Source organism: Myotis brandtii, unplaced genomic scaffold (assembly GCF_000412655.1).
Source record: "Myotis brandtii unplaced genomic scaffold, ASM41265v1 scaffold270, whole genome shotgun sequence".
In the NCBI taxonomy this organism is placed as follows: domain Eukaryota; kingdom Metazoa; phylum Chordata; class Mammalia; order Chiroptera; family Vespertilionidae; genus Myotis; species Myotis brandtii.
The window spans coordinates 545,527-568,421 of record NW_005360273.1 but is presented as its reverse complement, the minus strand read 5'-3'; the positions used below and the strand labels follow the sequence as shown (position 1 = coordinate 568,421).

Here is a 22,895-nt window from a genome sequence, read left to right as displayed (position 1 = left end):
TATTTTGTGAACAAATGAAGGAAAGATAATTTTGCTTTTCCCTACAGATTTTTTTTATTATTTTCATATTATTTTACAAGTAACACTTTTGGCTGTTATTTCAAGTCTATTCCAGTATTATTTGGGTGGTTTGTTATGACATGTTATGACACTTTAAACCTTTACATTTAAGACGTCACTCTTTTGCTGAGACAAAAATGAGCTCTTCCTCTCCTCCTGCCTAAAATAATAGCAGATGAAGTGTTTACAGGAGGCGAGTGTGTAACCCAGGATTTCTGCAGCAGCGGGTTTCAAATATTCTAGTCAAATCCTGCCTTTTGTCCGATTCTTGCTGACGAGTGTTACCATCAAGCTTTACTCTGGTATCCATTAGTCACCAAGTACTTATTTTGAGAATGGTTGCTATCATCACTTATTCCCTACAAAGGTGCCACCTAGTTACTTTTGTTTTGGCAATTACGGGTTAAATACATTCCTGGGGTTAGTCCTGCTGAAGTTTGCATTAATTTCAAATTAATGCATGGTAGGTTATTTCTCATAAGAGGAAAGCTTTCACTGAACAGGAATCTTTCAAAGCTCTTGCTTTTACTCTTCTTTTCCATCGATGAGAGCCTTCTTTCGCTGTGTAGCTATACTTTTCTACCCCTGCCCTACAAAGCTGTATTATATTGTGGTTAATAATGACTAGTGATTGAAAAGAACTTATGTTTTCTTTTTATAATATTGTTCTCTTTTGAGATACCCACTTGACTGTTCTTCTTCACTGCTTTGCTATCATCTTTTACTTGCTACCCATTCATGGAATTAATGTCAATCTAAACAATTGTTCTAGTAAAGAGTTTTAAGATCATAAATATCTCATATAAGGCTCCTGTTTTTTTGCTATGGTTTCTTTAAATTCCAGTAATTCCCTTACAGAGGACTCTGTAAGGGATTAATAAATTTGATATCAATTAGTTGATAGGAGAAAACATGTTTTTTAAGCTCCTTATTTTATATATCTATATTACCTTGCATGTCTTCATTCTAGGACTGTTCCACTTTGTGTCTAGTATTCATCAACCATAGGGTATTTAAAATGCCTTTCTCTATTAATAAAGAGGAATATCATGAACAAAAACAGTATGTATTGTAGCAACTGTATGTCAGGGACTGGTCAATAATAAGGCCTGGTTGAAGTGGATGAAAAAATGGGAAATGAGGAATAAAGATAGTGACTTTGGATACTTCTTTCAAGAGACATGATCATAAAGAAAAAGCAGAGAAATGAGGGATGGCTGGAAACTTTAAATTATAGATGGGCATATTTTTTAAAAATATATTTTTATTGATATCAGAGAGGAAGGGAGAGGGAGAGCGAGATAGAAACATCAGTGGTGAGAGAGAATCATCAATTGGCCAGGCTACAGGTACACATTTTAGATTGGTGATGGAGAGATGAGGTAGGACTCATCTGATAACTTCTATCTTCTCAATGAAGTATGAGCAAAATGAAGTGTTTAGATTGGGTGGAAATGGTATTAAAGGTTTAAGGAAAGAAGAGAAGCTACAAAATCGTAATTTAGAAGAGTGGAGACTAGAATTTGTTAGAAATATCTGTTTTCCACATTGGTTCACTAGGGGAACATGTAGAAACCTGAACTCCTACTTCACTTCAGTTTCATCATTTATAAAGTGAGAAGAATATTGTCTACTTGCAGGATTGTAGTTAAGAATTAGAGATGATATATATAAATTACTAGCCCATAATTGGAGATTATTATTAGTATACTAAATGTTATTCTTTTGTCCCAAGAATAAAAAAGCCTTGCTTCTACACTGTCTTTTTAATAGAGAAGGTTAACTTCTGAAATTTTATGTCTAACAAATATTTCTTTTTTTCTTTCTTACAACTTTAATGCTCTACAAAGTTTCTAAGTTTCTTGTGCATTACTTTGGTTGGAATATATCTTTCTGAATGATATTTCTAAAATTTTAGATTATATAATGTTTTTAGAACCTTGATGTTGTAATCCCTGAGAAAGAATAGACTTCAAATAGAATATTTATTTCCTTATGAGACTTTATTCTTATTACGTAGACAAAATGATAATTAATGATATATTTTTTATTTTTTTACATATCTTTATTGATTTCAGAGAGGAAGGGAGAGGAAGAGAGAGACAGAAACATCAATGATGAGAGAGGATCATTGACCAGCTGCCTTCTGCACTCCCCACGCTGGGGATCGAGCCCACAACCCAGGCATGTGCCCTTGACCGGAATCAGACCCGGGACCCTTTAGTCCGAGGGCGATGCTTTATCCACTTGAGCCAAACCGGCTAGGGCTTAATGATATATTTTTTAAAGTCCAAATAATAACCTTGCAGAAAAAAACAAGGAGTAAAAAAAGTTAATACATAACTTGAAAGGGATTTTTGAAAACAATATTATCCATTTTCTCTTTGTCTACTAACATGTTTCTGAAGACTACAATATTTTGTAATAAAGCATTATATCAATTTTAGTAACTAATACTAAGAAATGCTACTCATACAACCTTAGTGTCAACCTGATTTTATTTCCACATTAGACTAGCTATGTCCATACATGGTATTCTCTAAAAGAATATGGAAACTACCAAATCAATGTTCAATATGTAAAAGAGAAATATGAAATATTGACATAGGGAATCTTATTCAATATCTTCTTCCATGTTTGTCTGCTCTAGGGCATGTATCTCTCTTTCAGGTAGTAACCCATATTCGTTTAGGAAAGACTCCACATCCCCAGCAAAAAATTCTTCAGCAAACTGTTCAGCAACACTAATAAAATTGCTTATGAGTTCCCCACCCTTGTAGACGAGCAGTGTGGGGAGTACATCAGAGGAAAAGCGGTCCTCGGCACCTGTATTAGAAGCTTTTATTTTACAAAACTTGACCATAGGGTATTCGGCTGCAAGGCATGTTAGGCTACTGTTTAGAGCATCACAGCCTTTAATGCCCTCTTCATAAATGTGAACAACGATGGTGGTGATTTTCTTCTCCTTTTCAATGGTCTCCAGGAATTGCTCCCCAGTTTCCAGCTCGTACACAAACCCATATCTAGGCCCAAAACTCAGCTTCTGATGCATATCCTGCATACACTGTCTACGGTATTTACGAAGGCAAGTTTCATCTTCTTTGTCTTGGTGGATTAGTTCATATTCTTGAATGCTCATCTGGGAATACATAAAAAGAATTATAGAAACCATTCAGCCAGACATTCAATTCTTTAGACACACCAAACCCATCCTCACTCAGAGAGTTTGCATTTGCTATCCCCCCACAGCCCCAATGTGACCTTCTCCTTTACCTTATTCAAGCTTTTGTTCAAATGTCACCTTCTTTGATTACTCTACCTAAAAGAATCCCTGCCCCAAGCTTTCTATTCCATATATGGGTTTAGTTTTCCTTCATAGCAATAAACACTATGTGATATTGAATTAAATATTTATTTGTTGAAGTGTTTAATATTAATAATTGTTTTTCTAACTGATACATTCTGTGAGGGCAGGAATTTTGTCTCACTCACTATTCAATATCTGCTATAATGTCTGACACAAAGTAGGGGCTCAGTAATTATTTCATGACATAAATGCATACATAAGTATTGCTGAGTATAGATGAGCCATGAGATGATCACAGTCTCAGTCAGAAATGTGCCGCTTAACTGCCCATCACTTCAGGTGAGAAGAAAAACTCACAAACAAACCAGCAAGGTCTACTCTGGAGTGACTTTCACACACACACACACACACACACACACTTAAATGTGTCCTCAACAAATGCCTTTGGACATTAGTGTCTCCTCCACGAAAGTTGTTAAAAAGGTTATATCTTATCACTTACTGATTTTTTTTGGATATGTAGACTAAGATTCAAGACAGCTTTACTACTATTTAGAGTTCATCAGATTAGCCAGGAGGTTCCTGCTATACCAGCATCAGCATCCCCTGAGAAGTGCTGGGAAATGCAAATTTTTGGGCACCACCCCAGATCTATCAAATCAGAACCTGTAAGGGTGAGACTGGGTGAGCCATATAGAAACAAGCCCTCTAGGCAATTCTTATCCACTGGTTTAGGCTAAAGCAAGAAATGGCTTTTCATCTTCCAATGCAGCTACTTATCACTACAGATGGAATATAAAATTATTTGCAGAACCTTTCTTAAGAGCTACACTATTATCAACTTATTCAACAGAATGTTAAAAACACATCCCCCACAACCACCCTTTTTTTTTTAAAAAAAAAAAAAAGAAGGCAGAAGTAGAAGAAGAAAGGGTACAAAGGAACAATAAAGGGTCTAAAGAGCTGTGGAGCAGCCAAGAACCATGGAAGGTGAACAGTTCCCAAGGGGATCAATCGGCCTTCTCACCAGTAGCCTCTCAAACAGCAACTGCTGACAGTATTTCAAGTAGACAATTGAGAAGGCAAGAAAGTGGGGTTTAAGAAAAATCTATATCTAAGGCAATTTACATAGATTATTTTACTTAATCCTCACAACAAACCTATGAGGTAGCTGTTAATACATAATTTTACAGAAGATACTGAGGTTCAGGTTAAGTGGTTGACACTCAACCACTGAGCCATGCTGGCAGGGCTAATTTGTTTTAAACCTAAAAATTGTTAAATGTGTTGTATAATTTTTAAGTTGCTACTATAATTATGTTAATTTAAACAAACTAAACCACACAAATACTGACTTAAACATTTGAGCATTTTTATGAGAACTTGTTCCATTCACATATTCAAGCATATAGATATTTAATGATTAGACACATTGCTAAAGCTTAACCTTAAGTACAGCTTTAACAATGATAATATCTCATGTTTGTGTAACATTTTACATATTTCAAAACACTTTTACACTTACTTTCTCTTCACATCCCTGTAAAGCAAGTGGAGAAGATGTTACAGTTCCTAAGATGGGAAAATTGTCTCTCCCACATTACATAATGACTCAGTGAAGGAACCAAAACCAACATCTTAGACTTTTACAGTGGCCAGAAGCCTGGAAGCAAATATATTTCTGAAGCACTGTCTGTTGAGAGTCAATATACAACAACTCGAATATACTAGTTTGAAGAGAATCCACTAAAGTGAGTCTTCCCACAGTGAAAATCACTTTATGGTTTTTAAAATTAATATTGTTGTTGCCTGGCAGGTATGGCTCAGTAGTTGAGCGTCGACCTGTGAACCAGGAGCTCATGGTTTGATTCCTGGTTGGGTACATGCCTGGGTTGTAGGTTCGATCCCCATTGTGGGGCATGCAGGAGGCAGCCCATCAATGATTCTCCCTCGTCATTGATGTTTCTGTCTCACTCTCCCTCCCCTTTCCTCTCTAAAAAAACAATAAAAATAAATTGAAAATATTGTTGTTATATAAATTAATACATGCTAATGGTAAAGATTCAAAAATAAATGATAACCTAAAGGCAGAAAGTAATGTCACTACTCTGATACTCTGGGATAATCTCCATTAACATCATAGAGATCATCTTGTAATGTATCTTTTCATGCACATAGACATACACCTTATATAACAAGTACATAAGTAAGCTGAAAAAAACAGTGCTGTAAAAAACCATGACTCATGTTTACACACTGTAAATTATTTATTGATTTTTCCTTAGCTTACCTTTCTGCTGAATCTTTCCTTTGAGTCTCTGTCATCCCTAGTCTGAGGAGAAGACATTTGTCTGAGAATCTCCTTCTTGCTCGGTGGGACTGAGTCGTTATCTTTGCTCTCTAATTTAAACTTTCTCCAATCATGTATTACTCCTTTGGGTCCTGAATTACAATTAAAAATCAACTGTTTCCCTTTTTATTTTCAAAAGGACTTCATACATTGACATTTGTGTGTCACCATGGGAATAGACTTGTCATGTTCTGAATCAGAAACGAACATCTTGTTTGGGCTAGAAATTTCAGACTACCATCCTCATAAAAATGTTTTCTCCACATTAATCCTGTTAAATAGGTTTTGGCTAAGAATCTTTCTGAAACATCTGCATTGATGAAAATGCAAATCGTGGACTTTGAACTATTGTCAAAATTTGGGGGTAAAGATATTAAAAATTTAGAGTGTAGAGAGGAAATTAGAATTTTAGAAAAACAGCATTTTTATTACATAACAGAGGTGCTTCAGCAATAAACTAAAATTGGCACCACACCATAACAAAGGAAACTAGGATTATTGGAGAAACAAATTAAAATATATCAAGATCCAAAATAACAATAGCACGTAAAAGAAAACCAGTGAGAGGGAGGCCTAACCTCAATAAAAATCATTATATGATCATCTAATTCCTCCTAAGATTCTAAAAATCTTTTACAAATATAGAAAGGATAGGATTTGCATATTTATATCAAGGGTGATCCAACAGTTGCCCTGATAAATAATAACAGTGTTTGGAAGAAGGTCTAAATTCTTGAAAATATGCAGTTTTACATATTCTTCACGAAAGGTTAGCCATATCCATATCTTTAATATTGTGTTATATATGAGAACATATTTTCTTTTGCCACATATTTTCTAAGAATTGTTATTTATATAATTTTAATATAAATTTATTTATAGTGTGAGGGCAAAAATAGATTTACAGTTGTGAGGACATGAAACAGTGTATTCTCGTATTATTATTTATTAACGCGAGGCCCAGTGCATGAATTTGTGCACAAGTAGGGTCTCTCAGCCTGGCCTGCAGGGATCGGCTGAAACTGGCAGTCCTACATCCCCCGAGGGATGTAGTAGTGTGTGAAGCGGCAGGCATCTGGAGAGGAGCCCGAGCCCGGGGTTGGGCACCATGCTGCTCCCACTCATCCTGGCCCCGCTGTGTCTGCTGCTGCTGCTTGGTGTTGCTTCGGAGGTGGGAGAGGCTCGCATCTCTGCAGCTGCTCTCACCAGCCTTGAGCCTGGCGTCTGGCACCCGTCGGTCAGCTGAGTGGCGCTCCTGCTGTGGGAGTGCACTGACCACCAGGTGGCAGCTCCTGGGTTGAGCATCTGTCCCCGGTGGTCACTGCATGTCATAGCAACCGGTCAAACGGTCCACCAGTTGATCGGTCAACCAGTCGCTTAGGGTTTTATATATATAGATTATTTTCCGTATGAACAACTGTAAACCTACTTTTGCCCACCTTTGCATTCATTATATTTAGGCAATTAATGTTTTTTGTTTACTTGTGTCATCTTTGTCTTCCAGGTATGTTCTACATATACAAAATATGAACATTTATAGCATGTGTTTATCCTATATAATAAAAGGCTAATATGCAAATTGACTGAATAGCAGAACAACCGGTTGCTACAATGCACACTGACCACCAGGGGGCAGACGCTCAATGCAGGAGCTGCCCCTTGGTGGTCAGTGCGCTCCCACAGGGGCAGGGCCGCTCAGCCAGAAGCCAGGCTCTGCAGCAGCGCTAAGGGAGCGGGCCTAAGCTGTCAGTAGGACATCCCCCAAGGGCTCGCGGACTGTGAGAGGGTGCAGGCCGGGCTGAGAGAACCCCCGAGTGCACAAATTTCATGCATTGGGCCTCTAGTATGTATATAAAAAAATCATTTTTCAACTTGTTTAAAAAAATGGTAGTATATTATACATACTTTCCCTTCCTTGTTTTTTTACCTCATAATATATCTCAGAGATATTTTTCACATACATACATACAGAGATGCTTCCTTTTTTTAAAAACTGGAGTAATGGTATTTCATTGTATAAGTATTAATTTACTTAAGCAGTTTCTTTTTGATGTACATTGTTGCTTCCACATTTTTTTCTGACAATCTTGTCAGGTTTTTTTGGAGAAATATTGATTTAAGAATGTTTTATCATTATCTTTACTTTTTACAGAGTAACAAATTTAAAAACTTAATTTATTTATTTATCTTTTGGTCTATTATTGTTTACAATTGCAAAGAAAGTCCGAAAGTCCATAGTGGGGGGTATCAGGAGAGAGGATAGTGGCTCAATTTTAGTGTACATATGAGAGCTGGCAGCAAGAAATCCTCAATAACTAGTGTTTCAAATTAAAATTCTCATTTCTTAACTTCTAAGTAAAACTTTTTTTGAAGTACTTGATCTCACATTAATGTACCCACTCAATTATTTTTAGATGATTCCATCAGACCACTCAAAGGTATAACAAATTCCATACTGAATAGTGGCAATAAGAACATTGGAGATCTTTAGGTTTAATTTTAATTTAATAATTAGTTTTCTTCCTATTGCTTTGCTTACCTGTATGTGTTGCCTGTCCTTCAAAGTCTTCTTCCAAACTTGGGTTTTTGGCTTCTTCCATTTTAAAGATTAGATTTGATATAATCTATATGATGAGCAAAGAAGTAATGCTAGATCAGAAATAAATAGATAAATACATAAATATTCCTCTACTGTCAGGTTCCATGGAGGCTAAGAATTATCCCAAGTGATAAAGTCTTTAAAATGTTTCTATCTGCTTGTAAAAGGACATTAATATCTGTATTGTTACAGATATTTGGACCTAAGGATTTTATATAATTCGTAGTATGTCTTTTACTTTAAAAGCCTTCAGTTTTGGTCTATGCACTCAGTGAACATTATTTTTTTAACATTTTTTTTATTGATTTCAGAGAGGAAGGGAGAGGGAGAGAGAGATAGAAACATCAATGATAAGAAAGAATCATTGATTGGCTGCCTCCTGCACAACCCCTACCAGGGATTGAGCTCGCAACCCGGGGCATGTGCCCTGACTGGGAATCGAACTGTGACCTGCTGGTCCCCATAGGTGGACACTCAACCACGAGCCACATCAGCCTGGCTCAGTGAACATTATTTATTATTGATTTTCTTTCTTTATTATTGTTTATTACCAAATTTGTAAAATTATATCTCAATATTTTATATAATAAAAACATTTTAATTCATAATAATTATTACTATGAACATTTACTATGTACCAGGCATTGTTTCATTCATTTTAAGTGTCAAAAATCACTTAATTTTCACACAGACGTATGTGGCTGGGCTAGTTATTAATGCCACTTTACAACTGAGGAAGCTGAAGGATGGAATTTAAGTTACTTGCCATTTTTTCTCAATATAGTTTGACAAATTCAACTTCTAAATTGGCATTAAAGAATGATGATCTAAGGTACAGTGCTATTCAAAACCTCACATCATAACATCTCTCCGTTCCAGAGCAAGTTCTGGGATATTACCCAGTAAGCAAGTGAAAACCAGTAATTATACCTATAGATTTTGAAAAACTGTAAGATACATCACAAAATCTAACAAAAGCACATGGAGTTTATTCACAGGAAATCTCTTGTTGTGCTCATGTAGAATCTATTTATTCTTAGTTCACACTCAAATCCAACCTATTTGCTTATTTATCTTTCCATTTTCTGGAAAACTCTATTATACATACTAACACATTCCCTAAGGGGTCCATATAGTTGTGATTTTCTTGAAGTTTTCAAGTCCTGGAAGATATATATTAACAGAAAATACTAGTACACTATTTTTTCACCCTTATTTCTTCTACCTTTTCCCTTTGCCTCTTTCAAAGTCAGTTTTAATCTATGATCCCCCTCCAAAAGTATTTTTATTGGTTTATACTTCAGCCTTGGACTTGGTCTATTTGGTGCTTTCCCAAGGAACAGAATGGTAAACAGAACTCTTTGTTTTGATTAATTTTTTGCTTTCAGTTCTGCTCCCAACGTTTGGACTGGTCTCATAATTTTATTGTTTCCCTTTGCATCTGGAGATGCAAAAACCCCAGAGTGAGTTGATTACACTGAGGTCAAAGATCTTTGCCAATTTAATTTTATTTACTTGAACAGAAAAGGCTTTTAAGAGAAGGCTGTCAAGGGAATACCCATCCATTCTTCAATATATATGTAACTTTAAGTGTAATAAAGAATACTAAATTAACTTTGAATGGATTTAGTAATGAAAAAGAATAAAGGAAAATGGAAATCCGGGAAAATGGAAATAAGTAAATCTTGTTGGACAAAAGAAGCTACTTAACGACTACAATTATTTAAAAATAATTTTTGCATCTAAGAAAAATGAATATTATTGTTTTGCTTCAAAAGAACACTACAAAGCAAAGTAATGGAAGCTTATTTGACAACTTCAGTAGCTGTTTAGTCCCCAGAAAAGTAGAGACTCAAGCCAGTGTCTTTTATTTCACTATTAGATAGTTAATCTGAGGTAGTTACTATTTGCAATGAATATACATAAGATTTTTTAAAATATAAAAATAAATTTATTTCAAATGTTGAAGAGACATAAGCCTAGCTTGCTTCCTGCCATCCTAGTTGGCAATCTAGTGGAGAAAAAAAAAGTAATTTCATTTTACAAAAAGACTCTTGACAATTTCAAAGAAATCCCTTCACTGAAAAGATAATTCAGTTACTTGGGGGAAACATGATTCCTTGATTATATTAATATACTAGGGGCCCAGTGCACGAATTCATGCACCTTGAAAGGAACTGTGGGCCATGAGGCTATGGTGGGCACAGGGACAGGTCTCGGCCCATCCTCCATGCCCCTGCTCGGCACCTCCTGCTGCAGCCCCTGGTCCCCTGTCTGCTGGCAGACCCACTCCTGCCGCCGCCACTCCCATGTGCTGACAGCGCCCGCCCTGCTCGCACCCGCTGACAGCACGGAGTGATTAGGGCCAGCGCCAGCAGCAGGTGCGAGCGGCAACTGCTACCCCAATCGCCTCTCAGGAGCAGGGAGAGGTGGAGAAGCCCTCAGGGGCGATCAGGACTGGCAGCCGCTGCTTGCACCTGCTGACGGCGCCAAGCATATATAATGCTTTTCCCTATACATACATAACTATGATAAAGTATAAATTAGGCATAGTGAGAGATCAACAAAAATAGCTGATAATAGAATAATTATAACAGTATACTGTAATAACAGTTATGTGAGTGTTTATTTCTGGAATTTTCCATTTAATATTTTCAGATTGTTACATTTGAGGATAGATAATCAACATCTGAATTCTTAGGACTACAACTCATTCTATAGCACTTGGCTTTGACTTCTGTAAAGAATTACCTAAATTATGTAGATGCTGGCCACTATGTCTGTGTTCTGGGTTCTGACACAGACTGCCTTTTCCTCAATTTCTACTAGTCAAGCTTTGGTGACTCTGTATTTCTCAGGGTCCCCTTTGATCCTTTAAGAATTATTATTGGGGAAAGGAGGCTCACCTAGGATTAACTAGTTGATTTTTGGATTCTTTTCTAGTTCTTTCCTTGCTCCCGCACCCACATTTGGATGCTGCAGAGGAGACTACAAAAATATGGGCCAAGAAGCCCCTGCATGTCAGGTAATACAAATGCCAGTTATTTCCTTGGCTAGTGTCAGGGTTGTTCTGATGTCCTAGTAATAGTTTCAATAACTATTATTTTCTGTTGAGAAATAAAAGGCATGGATGCCAGGGGAAAGAAGGCTCAATAGAAGTATGCTGTTTCATTTAGTAGGCTGAGGTTTAGATAAAAGTATCTTCATTCCATTTTTTAAAAAAATTGTAATTATGCCCTGCCAGCGTGGCTCAGTGATTGAATGTCGACCTATGAACCAGGAGGTCTTGATTCAATTCTCAGTCAGGGCACATGCCCGGGTTGCGGGTTCAATCTCCAGTGTGGGGCATGCAGGAGGCAGCCTATCAATGATTCTCATCATTGATGTTTCTATCTCTCTCTCCCTCTCCCTTCCTCTCTGAGATCAATAAAATATATATAAAAATTGTAATGAAAAGTTTTAGATGGTATACTAATACTAGTTTCCCTAAGTACAGAGTAAAAAGATTAAACAACCAAACGTTAAAATTATCCTCTACCTAAGACATGCATGGCTTCTTTCCACAGACATAAAAAATAAAGAAAACATTGAAATAGCTCTAATGTGAAGTTTTCAAAGTAAGGATTTTTTGTTGTGCAATTTAAAACAAATACTCTTCCTTCTCCCTTATACATGAATTCACGTGTTTCCTTTCGGAAACAGATAAGCAGTTGTTTCAGAGAAAGCGCTGTACTGAACATGACAATATTGTATCTGAACATGACTAGCCATGAATAGAAATAACTTGACTGGGAATCCAGTACTGAAGGGCTTGATTAAAATAATTTTTAACTCAACTAGAGTGGAATTTAGCAAGTTATCTTTAAGGCCTACCTGAAACCAAGCAAGACTGCCAGGTGGGAAAATCTGTAGAAATCCTGCTTCACCTGCACTTTGATAGAAACCTAGATTCTGTCTTGATCTGTGCTCCGTAAGGTATCACACGCTCTGTGCCCACCTTTGCAGGGCTCCATGTCTCCCTTTCTCTGTCTCTAACCATGCATCTCCGGAAGTCTCTGCTCTCCTGCCTTTTCCAAGGTGACTGTGAGCTAATCCGATCAACTAAGCCAGGCCAATGTTCTCACCAACGCTGACATATTAGTGTCAGATGTTTTAACCCCTGCCAGGACTGTCCTCCCAATGTCACATTGGACTCCTATAGAAAACAGTTCAGCCATTTCTTTCTTATTAAAAAATGATTAGGAGTGGGAATTTTACATCGAATATGTCTGACAGCAGCACCATGTCTGATCATGGGAATCATCACTAGGCAAGTGGAGACCTCCATTAGCTCTCAAATCATAAATGCAGCTCTAATGAGTTTACCCAAGCCATACTTCTCCCCCGAGGAGGACCTAAGCTTCTTGTGGCAGGAGCCATGCGTTACAAATGCTTCCTAGGGACAGCAAAGCATAATGCTGAACATACAGGGTGGGGCAAAAGTAGGTTACAGTTGTTCGGGTGGAAAATAATACAATAATTAATAATAAATAAAATAGTAAGTAATTCCAGAATACACTCTGTTTTGCATACTCACAAATGTAAACCTACTTTTGTCCCACCTTGTATAAGCGCATAAACACTTGGGTTCAAATCTAGCTCTGCTAGTTACTGGCTCTGTGACTGAGCAAATCTCTAAAACTCTCTGTGCTTTGATTTTCTTATCTGTAAATTGGAGTAATAATAGTATCTACTTCAAAAGGCTGTATGAGGATTAAATGATGTAAAACATATTATGTAAAATGTATAGTACTTAGTAGTAGGAACCTAACAGGTATTGAATAAAAATGATAAGTAAATAATTGAAAATTTGAAATAGTAAAACCAAATATTTAAAATCATAATAGCTGTAGTCAGATTAATACAAATTTTATTTCGGAATCAATACATATATGTATTGATTATGCCTAATTATCTCCCCCACCTAAAATATGTGTATATGCATGTGTGTGTTGTACATAGAAAGCAGAAATGTCAGGATCTTGCAGGGAATTCAGAGCACATGCATTGTTTTGAATATCTCTATATCTCATATATACATTATTCCAGCACATATGGTTTGAATTCCATTATAGACATTATTGTGAATGGTTCATATATATTTTGACAAGTTATGTAAAACCAAATCCAGTTCATAAACATAATATTTAGGCAAAGAATCACCATGATGAGTTAGATTATCTCTAAAAAATTTGCTGGCTTTTAATGTTAGGTGATTCTAAGTAGCATGTATAGTAGTAAAAAATATGTTTTTAAAATGGATACTATAGTTAAAGCTATTTTTGCAGTTAATAAAAACAATGAGAAAATATTACTTCATTTTCATGATGGAAACTGTAAAATTTATTGTATTAATAATCACCTCACCCTAGCCAGTTTGGCTCAGTGGATAGAGTGTCGGCCTGCGAACTGAAGGGTCCCGGGTTTGATTCTGGTCAAGGGCACAAGCCCAGGATGTGGGTTCGATTCCCAGTGTGGGGCATATAGGAGGCAGGAGGCAGCCGATCCATGATTCTCTCTCATCATGGATGTTTCTATCTCTCTCTCCCTCTTTCTTCCTCTCTCTGAAATCAATGAAAAATATATTAAAAAATAATCACCTCTATGCATGCATTATAGCAGCAAAATGAAACCAACTGAAAGAAATATTTCACCTAATTTAACAAATATCAACAAACTTCCTGTGCTCTTTTCGTTTAAAAACATCATTTCTGTTTCATTAAATCTTTTTTTTTTTATCTAGTCCCCTTGCCACAGGGATTTATTCTTGATCCTGTTCTGTTTGTACTCTTTATTTTTTTTTATTTTGTTTTATTGCTTAAAGTATTACAAAGAGTATTATATATGTCTCCTTTTTTCCCCCTTCTTGACATTGCCCCGGCTTCCCCTATCTCCCAGTGTCTGATGTCCATTGGTTATGCTTATATGCATGTTTCATTAAATCTTGAAGTAACCTTCTGAAGCAAATACCTGTATTATTATGCCCACTTTAAAGGTTAAAACAAAACAAAACAACAAAAAAATGTAATATTAAGGAAAAAGCCCGAGAACATACAACTCATTGAGTGTTTGGTTCAGAGATCTGAGTCCTTTAGTGTTGAATGTAATATTCCCTCTTACAACCCGGGAGTCAAACCTTCAAATATAAAGTGCAAGAAATCATCACTTCTTTCCTTCAGTTCTCCTTTCACTCAAAGGGAGGAATGAAGAATTTAAAATTTTAAAGCTACTTCTCTATGTGTGGTTTTATTTCAACTTTCATGAATTATCAGACTGAAAATTGCGTGTTTATCCTGAATTTACATTAGTGAAGATGTCTGGTACAAATAAATCACTTTAAGAAGGAAAGAAACACATTATTTAATTGTCTTTATAGTAAATTATTGCTTAATGTTACTTGCAATATTTTAAAAGAACACACAATAATACACAAACAGTAAAATCATTATTCTTTCCCTGAAGGTAAATTTTTAGAAATTACCAAGAAGACTATCTGTGACTCACAGTTTGGTTCTCTGTGCCTGGGGTCCTTGATTATGTTCAGTGGATAGGAATCCCTGGGGACAGAACTCCTCTTGACCTTGGACAGGTTTAAGCTCAGATTTAAAATCCCTGGATATTGATGACCCTTGCAGAAATAGCTCTGAATAGGTAATAGGATTGACGTAAGAGAATTAACAAGCCTATTCATTAATAGTAAGGCAAAAACAGGCAAATAAATTGAAAAAAGAGCTTCAAGTCCTGTGGTAAATGCAATCTTCGTTTACTTAGTGTATGTTTGAGAAAAAAATACTTCTCTTTTCAGCATGGACTGATCTATTCTTGCCATTTCTGAAAGAAAAAAATTAGTTTTTTTGATTAAGAAATTTTTCTTGATTTAACTATAATAACTATCCTTCTCAACAACATTTGGCATGGTACATTTTCCCTCTAAAGTTCAAACAACTACCTTCTTCTCTTTTTTTTGGTGCCTCGAAATGTCTCATATTAAAATTTCTGCCGATCCTTATTTTTGTTTGTTTGGTTTGGGGGAAAATCCTGGAAAGTTTGGATACCATCTTTAGCACTGTTGATGACCTCTGCTTTATTGTATCTTTTTTAGTCCTTGTTTGTTCCATTATGTTGCTCATTTCACTTTTCTTCCATGAACTTTTATTCAACAATTTATTGACTACCTACCCTTTGCTTGGGGAAACTTACCAAAACTTATTGCAGTCTTCAGAAATTAGACTTTTGCACTGAGATGGTGGGTCAAGGCTATCCCATAGAATGACTATTCTGTGAAGTAAGAATAGTAAGCTTATAGTTTACAGGATGTGTTGAATGGTTGAGAGATAGAAATTACATGAGTGCTTAGTTTTGCCAAATAGAAACACAGAAAGGAAAAGCCAAGAAACCAATAAGATTGGCTATCTACTAGGAATGAATAGAAATAAAGGATTGGGGATGAGGAAGTGACTTCTTTCTAAGTGTAATTTTTGTACAGTTTGACTTTTGTAATGATGATAACATTTTACACAAACTAAACCCACAAAGTAGTGTATAGCCAGTAAGAATGGGGGGCCTTTAAAATGGAATACAAAAAGAAGCAAGGGAAACTAAATATTTTAAATGAAAAATACAACTACATTGAAGGAGAGGGGGGGCAATGAGCCCAAGTAACTTTTAAATACACTATTTTGAAAACTTAACTTTAGAATAATGACCAAAAGAATTGTACACAAATATTGAACTCTAGTCAGTAGGATTGTGTTTTGCAGTGCTGCAAGTTAGCATTCTGTTATCTACTTGTGTGGCATCCTCATGAGATTTACATATGTAACGTTATTTATAATAGCCAAGATTGAAGCAGCCCAAGTGCCCATCAGTAGATGAGTGGATAAAATAGTTATGAGATATTTATACAATGGAATACTACTCAGTCATAAAAAGAAGGAAATTTTACCTTTTGTGACAGTATGGATGGACCTGGAGAGTATTAAGCTAAGTGAAATAAGCCAGTCAGAGAAAGACAAGTGCCATATGATTTCACTTAGATGTGAAATCTAATCAACAAAATAAACAAACAAAGTAGAAACAGACTCAAACATACAGAGAACAGACTGACGGATGTCAGAGTTGAGGAATTGTGTGAAAAAGGTTAAGGGATTAAGAGAAAAAATATGTAGACCCAAACAACTGTATTGTGATTACCAGAGGGAAAGGGAGATGGGGGCAGGAAGAAGAGGGTAAAGGGAGGATAAATGGTGATGAAAAAAGACTTAACTTTTGATGGTGAACACACAATACAATATAGAGATGATGTAGTATAGAATTGTACACTTGAAACCTATATAATTTTATTAATGTCACCCCAATAAGTTCAATAGAAATTATAAAATACATACAATCACTCAAAAAAGAGAATAAAGTAACATTAGTAAATATTCTTTTCTAAAAATAAATTCTGTATTTAGTGTCTACTTCTGTAAGAACTAAAAGGAACAGGCTGCCAGACCTCTGAGTATAGCAGTATTCCTGGCAGGAAGCACAGCTTTAATTACACATAAAGCTCTTCCCGTCATCTATTTTTTCTTCAAGTGTTTTAAAAACCAACCTTTATACATGAGTAACCAATCAAGGCCTGGGTCTTTCTTTCTTTCTTCCTTTCTCCCTTTTTTCTTTCTTCCTCCCTTTTTCCTTCCTTTCTCTCTCTCTCTCTCTCTCTCTTTCTGCCTTAAACTAGTATGTTTTAAGAACTATCATGGTAACATTTCATTCATGTGAGAATTTGAAGTGGATGCTAAAACTATTGTGTGACAGTTTAATGAAAAGCAGGATATCTACAGTCTCAGAGTACCTCCCCACAATTTACGTGTTACAAAGAGAAAAGTAAGAAGTTAAGAAATCTGTGAAAACTTCCTATTAGAGTCATTAGTTAACATCATCAGGAATGAGATTAACTGACATTGTGTGTGTTTGATGCTGAGAAAGACCCAGCATCACGCTTGTGGAATTCTAACAAAAAATGCATAGTCTAGATTTACTCATGAGAAAATATCAGACAAAACTGAAATTGAGAGACATCTACAAAGTACCTGGCTTGTCCTGAGGAGGTTGTGAAAGACAGAGAATGAACAACTGTTTCAGATCAAAGGAGATTAAAGAGATATGGCGGCTGAATGAAATATGTGATCCTGGATTATAGGATCCTGGATTACAATAACTCTTGGCTCTGTTCCTGGACATTAGGAAGACAATTGGTGAAATTTGAATAAGCTCTGTAGATATGATAATAGTATTATATTGATATTAGCCCTCTGTTATTTCTAACTATACTGTGGTTATAATAGAGAATGTTTTTGTTCTTTTCAGGAAATACACATTGAAGTAGTTTAAGGTTATCCAACACATCAAACACTAGGTGTATAATAGTTCAGTGAACAGATTTGATTCAAGCCTTTGAATGTGTTACTAAGAAACATTAATCTTTTGTACCCAATTACTCCAAATTCATGGACTAGCCCATAGTGTAGTTTGTGTAACTCTGATGTACAAATCAACCACATAGCAGTGGACAGATAATTCTGATCGGACTCTAACAGAATTAGCAATGAAATCAGAAAGCAATAGAATCTTTTAGGAATTAGATAATCAAAATAACAGCATGGGGCCCTCGCCAGTTTGACTTGATTCTGGTTGCAGGCTCCTCCCTGGCCCAGGCCCTGGTCCGGGCTCGTGCAGGAGGCAACCAGTCCATGTGTTTCTCTCACATCAATGTTTCTCACTGTCTTTCCCTCTCTCTTTCACTCTCCTTAAAAATCAATGGAAGAATATCCTCAAGTGAGAATTAATGAAAAACAAACAAACAAACAAAAAACAAAAAAGAAAGATAACAGCATTGGGATAAAATGAAGAGAATTTGTTTCAGCTTCTTGTTCAATTAGCCTGTTCCTCAATTTTAGATAATGAGGATAAAGATATCACAACCAAATATCTTCAAACTTACTTTCTAATAATTCTGATTAAGGACAAACAATGTGTGTAAAAAATACACACTCTGTTAAATTCTGTAACGTTTAAATTTTAAATAATTTCAAACCTAAAGGTTGCAAGAAGAGCACAAGGAACTTTGATATATCTTCCCAAGATTCCCAAATTGTTAACATTTTATCACATTTGTTTAATTCTCTTTCTCTCTTGTCCTATTCTGTTTTTTTTTCTGGGAAAGTCATTTTTTTCTTTTTTAAAAAAAATTGAATTAATTTGGGTGACATTGGTTAATAAAATTATGTGGGTTTCAAGTGTATAGTTAATTCTATAATATATCTTTTGTATATTGTATTGTGTGTTCATCACCCCAAGTCAAATCTCCTTCCAACATCGTAAATCCTAGGTGTGCTTGAAATTACTTCAAAATAAAAAGCCATTAAAAGAGTGAATAGTTTCTACTTCTTTTTGCTTGCTTAAATAGCATAAGGTAGTGGTTAAGAGCATTGTTTTTAGCGTAAGAGATGCCCAAGTTCAAGCCCTGGCTCTTTTGTTTACTGTTGTGATAATCCTCTCTGAGCTTCGGTTTTCTTATGTTGAATGATAGGAATACTGACGTTAGGGATTCAGTGTGAGAATTTAATGTACGTTAACTATTTCACACCACTAACTGTCACACACTAAGCAGGCAATATTCTATTATTATTTTTGTTTCCTCTGTTTCTCTCATTTTTATATATCCTGTCTCTTCTCCTGATGTAATTCAAATAATTTGTGTTTACTTTTAAAACTTTAGCCTTTCTTTTTACTACAGGATGTTGAAGACTCATTTCTGTTCTGGGAAACTAATTTTGCATTCTCAGACATCTATATATCTGGCCTTTAAGGAGTAGAAATACATAGTTAATGAAAGTATTTATGTTTTTTCTCTTTGGGAGTTTTTACCTGAATTTTTCATTTTGCATTTTGAGTCTATAGTTTGCAACCTATTAGTAAAATTTATGTTATTTTTTAGGACCTACACATTGTTAAAAGTCAGATGTTGAAAAATAAGTAGGAGATATACTATTTTGTTGGGTTGGATTATATTTCTTTTAGCTATTTGTTTATTTTTATTCTGGTTTAGAAATATGACCAATATAAAAATAACATGGAAGAGTTATTTTATTAATTAGGTGAATATTTACTTGTTATTACCTTTGTAATAGATAGTTGGCTTACTAGGAGTTACATTTGATTGAACCTCAAATTGCTCCTGAAAAACCGGTGGGAAAAGGGCTTGTCAGTAATGTTGCAGATATTGTATTATGTTAAACACTCCACCCAGAAAAGGTGAATCCTCTGTATTAGTGAAAATACTACTCATAAAGTAAGAATTTGTAGTTCAACTCTCTGAAACCGAGCAGACATTAAATGTAAGTGTGAGTCTACAAAGAACTCAGCTACTTATATCATAGTAATTTATTAATTGAACTAATAATAGTAAAGCTGCTCAGTGGTATTTTATCCTTGATTATACATTTCTCCTCCTTCCTCCTTCACTTCTTTCTCCATCTTCATTTAAGCTAAATTATATAACAGTTGTTTAATTGAGACAACATGTGTAGTGACCAATTGATAAGGAATATGTTAGATAAGAAAACAGGTTTATTTTTGACCCAGACAAGAATGACAAAACTTAGGTAAACCAGTACATTTGATGCTGTTTTATAATATCTAAACTCAAGGAATAAAGAAAATGTTGACTTGGAAATGATTTATCTGATGTTTTCTTTGTTGTACTTATTTAGAGTTTCTTCACTAGATTATTAGGTCCATGATCAACTCTGTCCCTCAGCGGTGACTTGTAATAGCAGGATCTTCTTATGTATTTGATAAATCAATGCATTTTAGATAAAGTAATCTCAATTATATTTCACTACTAGAGGCCAGGTGCACGAAATTCATGCACAGGTAAGGTCTCTGGGCTTGGCTGGTGATCAGGGCCGATCTTTAGGGTGAACGGTGGGGCGATTGGGGGGCCCCCACTGGCACCCATCTTGGCCAGCCTGGCACTGCCCACTCACCAGCCCTGCCCACCACCACCGCCACCGCTCGCCTTCCTCTGCAGAGCAACTGGGGGGTGTTGGGGACCCCCGCTAGTGCCCGTCTTGGCTGGCTTAGGGCCTGCGGGTTAGGGGCAGCTCCTGTGTTGAGCGTCTGTCCCTTGTTGGTCAGTGCAACTGGTCATTCTGCCGTTTGGTCAATTTGCATATTAGGCTTTTATTATATAGGATAATGGAGAACTTGGAATTGATTATTTCTTAAATCATTGGCATATAACTTGCTTATAATCCTCACAATCAATAAATTAATGAATATCAGGAATGGTTCATTATTCAGCCGACTACCAATGTTTTGGAAAAGTATTATCTCCCCTTCTGATTAATGTACCTTGAGTTTATGAATTGATCACAGTGGATTCCATTGCAGGACAGAATAAGTATTATTGGTTAATAGTATAAGAATAACTTTGCAAGGGCTAGATAGAGGACTATTTTTTGACTGACCAAAATGGTGGCTAAAATTAAACTAAAGGCTCAATTCTAACAGCACAACAAAATACATTAATATATACCAATTTTGATATATGTTTGGTTAGGAAAGTTGTATTTCTCCAGCTGGTAAAATAAGAACAACAACAAAAACCAACAAACATTGGTAGAGCTCATAAACCAGAATACAGCATGTTCTTTTTGGATTGCTCCTCTTTCATATACACCCTTCTAGACTGTCTTACTGTTTTGCAATTAAAATAGTTTATTCAAATAAAGCATTTCTGGACAGAATATATGAAAAGAGCATGTAGAGTGACTTGCCTATGATCTTAACTCCCTTTGGAATAGCTCTAGACTTTAATGACTCTAGGTCTGGCCAAAGAATCCGAAATACAAAGCTGAAAATGATGAAAAGTTAGCGGCACAAAAGCATAACACTCCTAAGTATTTAAGGAGAAAAGTGTCTTTTAGTGGGTATCTCTGGTGTTTCAGGATAATCATTTAAGATGCCCGATGAACCAATGAAAATAACTTTGAACTTCATGAATAGCTGAAAGGTTTAAATGAAAGCTTTGTCTCAACTTCAAAATATTGAAGTTGTCAGGACAATTCTCTAATTACCATAATCAGATGCTGGGGCCCTGAAACCACTGTCATGTTAAATTGAACCCTCTGACTTCTCTGTCATCTTTCTGCTTCTTTATGTGGTGGAGAAAGGAGAGTTCAGAGATAGTGATGATAAATCCTGAGTGGGCCCCTACATTGCACACATTTTTATTTCAGGGAGCAGGTCCAACATAAATATTTAAAACTTAAATTCTCCTACAAGGGATGGAATTTTCAAGTGAACAATTATTTACAGGATCATTTTTAAAGTGAAAGCCCAAATCATAAAGAAAGCAACGGTTCACCCAGCTGTGGTGGCCTAGTGGTTGGTTGTCGACCTATGAACCAGGAGGTCATGGTTCGATTCCCGGTCAGGGCACATGCCCGGGTTTCGGGCTTGATCCCCAGTGTGGGGCGTGTAGGGGGTAGCCGATCAGTGATTCTCTCTCATCATTGATGTTTCTGTCTCTCTCTAAAATCAATAAAAATATATTTTTTAAAAAGAGAAAGCAGTGATTGGTATCAAATTAGAAAAAGAGCATCACCATAAAAACAGCAATGCAAATATGTAGATGCAAAGACTGGACAATGTTGCTGCCCTGGGAAAAGCTGAAGTTTTAAAAATACCTTATTTGATGTATTATGGATCTGATCTTTATAGAAAGGAAGATAAAAACGTACCCAGAACACATCACCATACAGTCATATGGTACAAAGTTAGTCTGGCCTTCAGTGATGTCATTGCTGGTTTCAGACCATTCTAGGAAAAGACTCTGTGGATAGATAAACATACATGGAACCTTCTGGTTTATGGTATTGGAATTCAGACTACATAAATTATAATTTGTTTATGTCTGCTCTTTGTGTTGAATTAAAAGAAATTGGATTTCCTAGACAATGAGTATTTTGTTTGAGTGAGGTTTTAAAAAGAAGCTAGTATTTATAATGTAATGATTCACACTAAAATGTCCCTTTATAAAAGGGGAAAAAAATCAAAGCAACAGTAGATTACAGATTGAGTGAAACAGACTGAGTGATTAAGAGGTTGGGCTCCACAGTCAGACAGACACACACTTAAATCTTGGCTATGTCACACACAGCAGTGTAATTTTGGGCAAATTACTTAAACTCTTCACATTTTGGTTTCCTCTTTTGACTAATAATACCACCACCAACAAAAATAGCAGCAAAACCAATTTCATAGGTGCTTTATGAAAAACAAAAGAGTTGGTACATATGCACTGCGTTACTGCTCAATGAATAGCGGTTGGTATGATTATGGTTGCTGGATGAACTTTCTGGTTCAGGTTCCAAAGACTCCAGTGCTCTCTTCCCAGCAAGGCAGGGGCAGGTGTGTGTGTGTGTGTGTGTGTGTGTGTGTGTGTGTGTGTGTGTGGCTGGGGGGGGGGGGGCCCTGGGGGGGGGGCC

At 36.1% G+C, this 22,895-nt stretch overlaps 1 protein-coding gene across 3 annotated transcripts; it reads right to left on the bottom strand.

Moving 5' to 3' along the window:
- Window positions 1–2,346: 2,346 nt before the first annotated feature.
- PDC (phosducin) lies at window positions 2,347–15,622 on the bottom strand. Of its 3 annotated transcripts, XM_014541451.1 has the most exons (5): window positions 15,556–15,622; window positions 14,860–14,998; window positions 8,257–8,341; window positions 5,658–5,809; window positions 2,347–3,199 (listed from the first exon to the last, which is right to left on the bottom strand). In XM_014541451.1, exons 3-5 carry the CDS (start codon window positions 8,315–8,317, stop codon window positions 2,675–2,677), a joined length of 738 nt encoding a protein of 245 aa, XP_014396937.1. In that variant the 5' UTR covers window positions 8,318–8,341; window positions 14,860–14,998; window positions 15,556–15,622; the 3' UTR covers window positions 2,347–2,674. The 3 variants fall into 3 exon arrangements, with proteins under 3 accessions (XP_014396937.1, XP_005868566.1, XP_014396938.1); XM_005868504.2 differs by lacking the exon at window positions 15,556–15,622 and having other exon boundaries at window positions 14,860–15,055; XM_014541452.1 differs by lacking the exons at window positions 14,860–14,998; window positions 15,556–15,622 and adding an exon at window positions 12,190–12,381.
- Window positions 15,623–22,895: the final 7,273 nt, after the last annotated feature.

What these genes read in the sequence shown, in the direction of transcription:
- PDC (XM_014541451.1), bottom strand. Translation starts at nt 8,317, where the DNA reads ATGGAAGAAGCCAAAAACCCAAGTTTGGAAGAAGACTTTGAAGGACAG. An exon ending in AGGACAGGCAACACATACAG is followed by an intron (nt 5,810 to 8,256) that starts GTAAGCAAAGCA and finishes ATTGTAATTCAG; the next exon opens with GACCCAAAGGAGTAATACAT. An exon ending in AGGAAAGATTCAGCAGAAAG is followed by an intron (nt 3,200 to 5,657) that starts GTAAGCTAAGGA and finishes ATGTATTCCCAG; the next exon opens with ATGAGCATTCAAGAATATGA.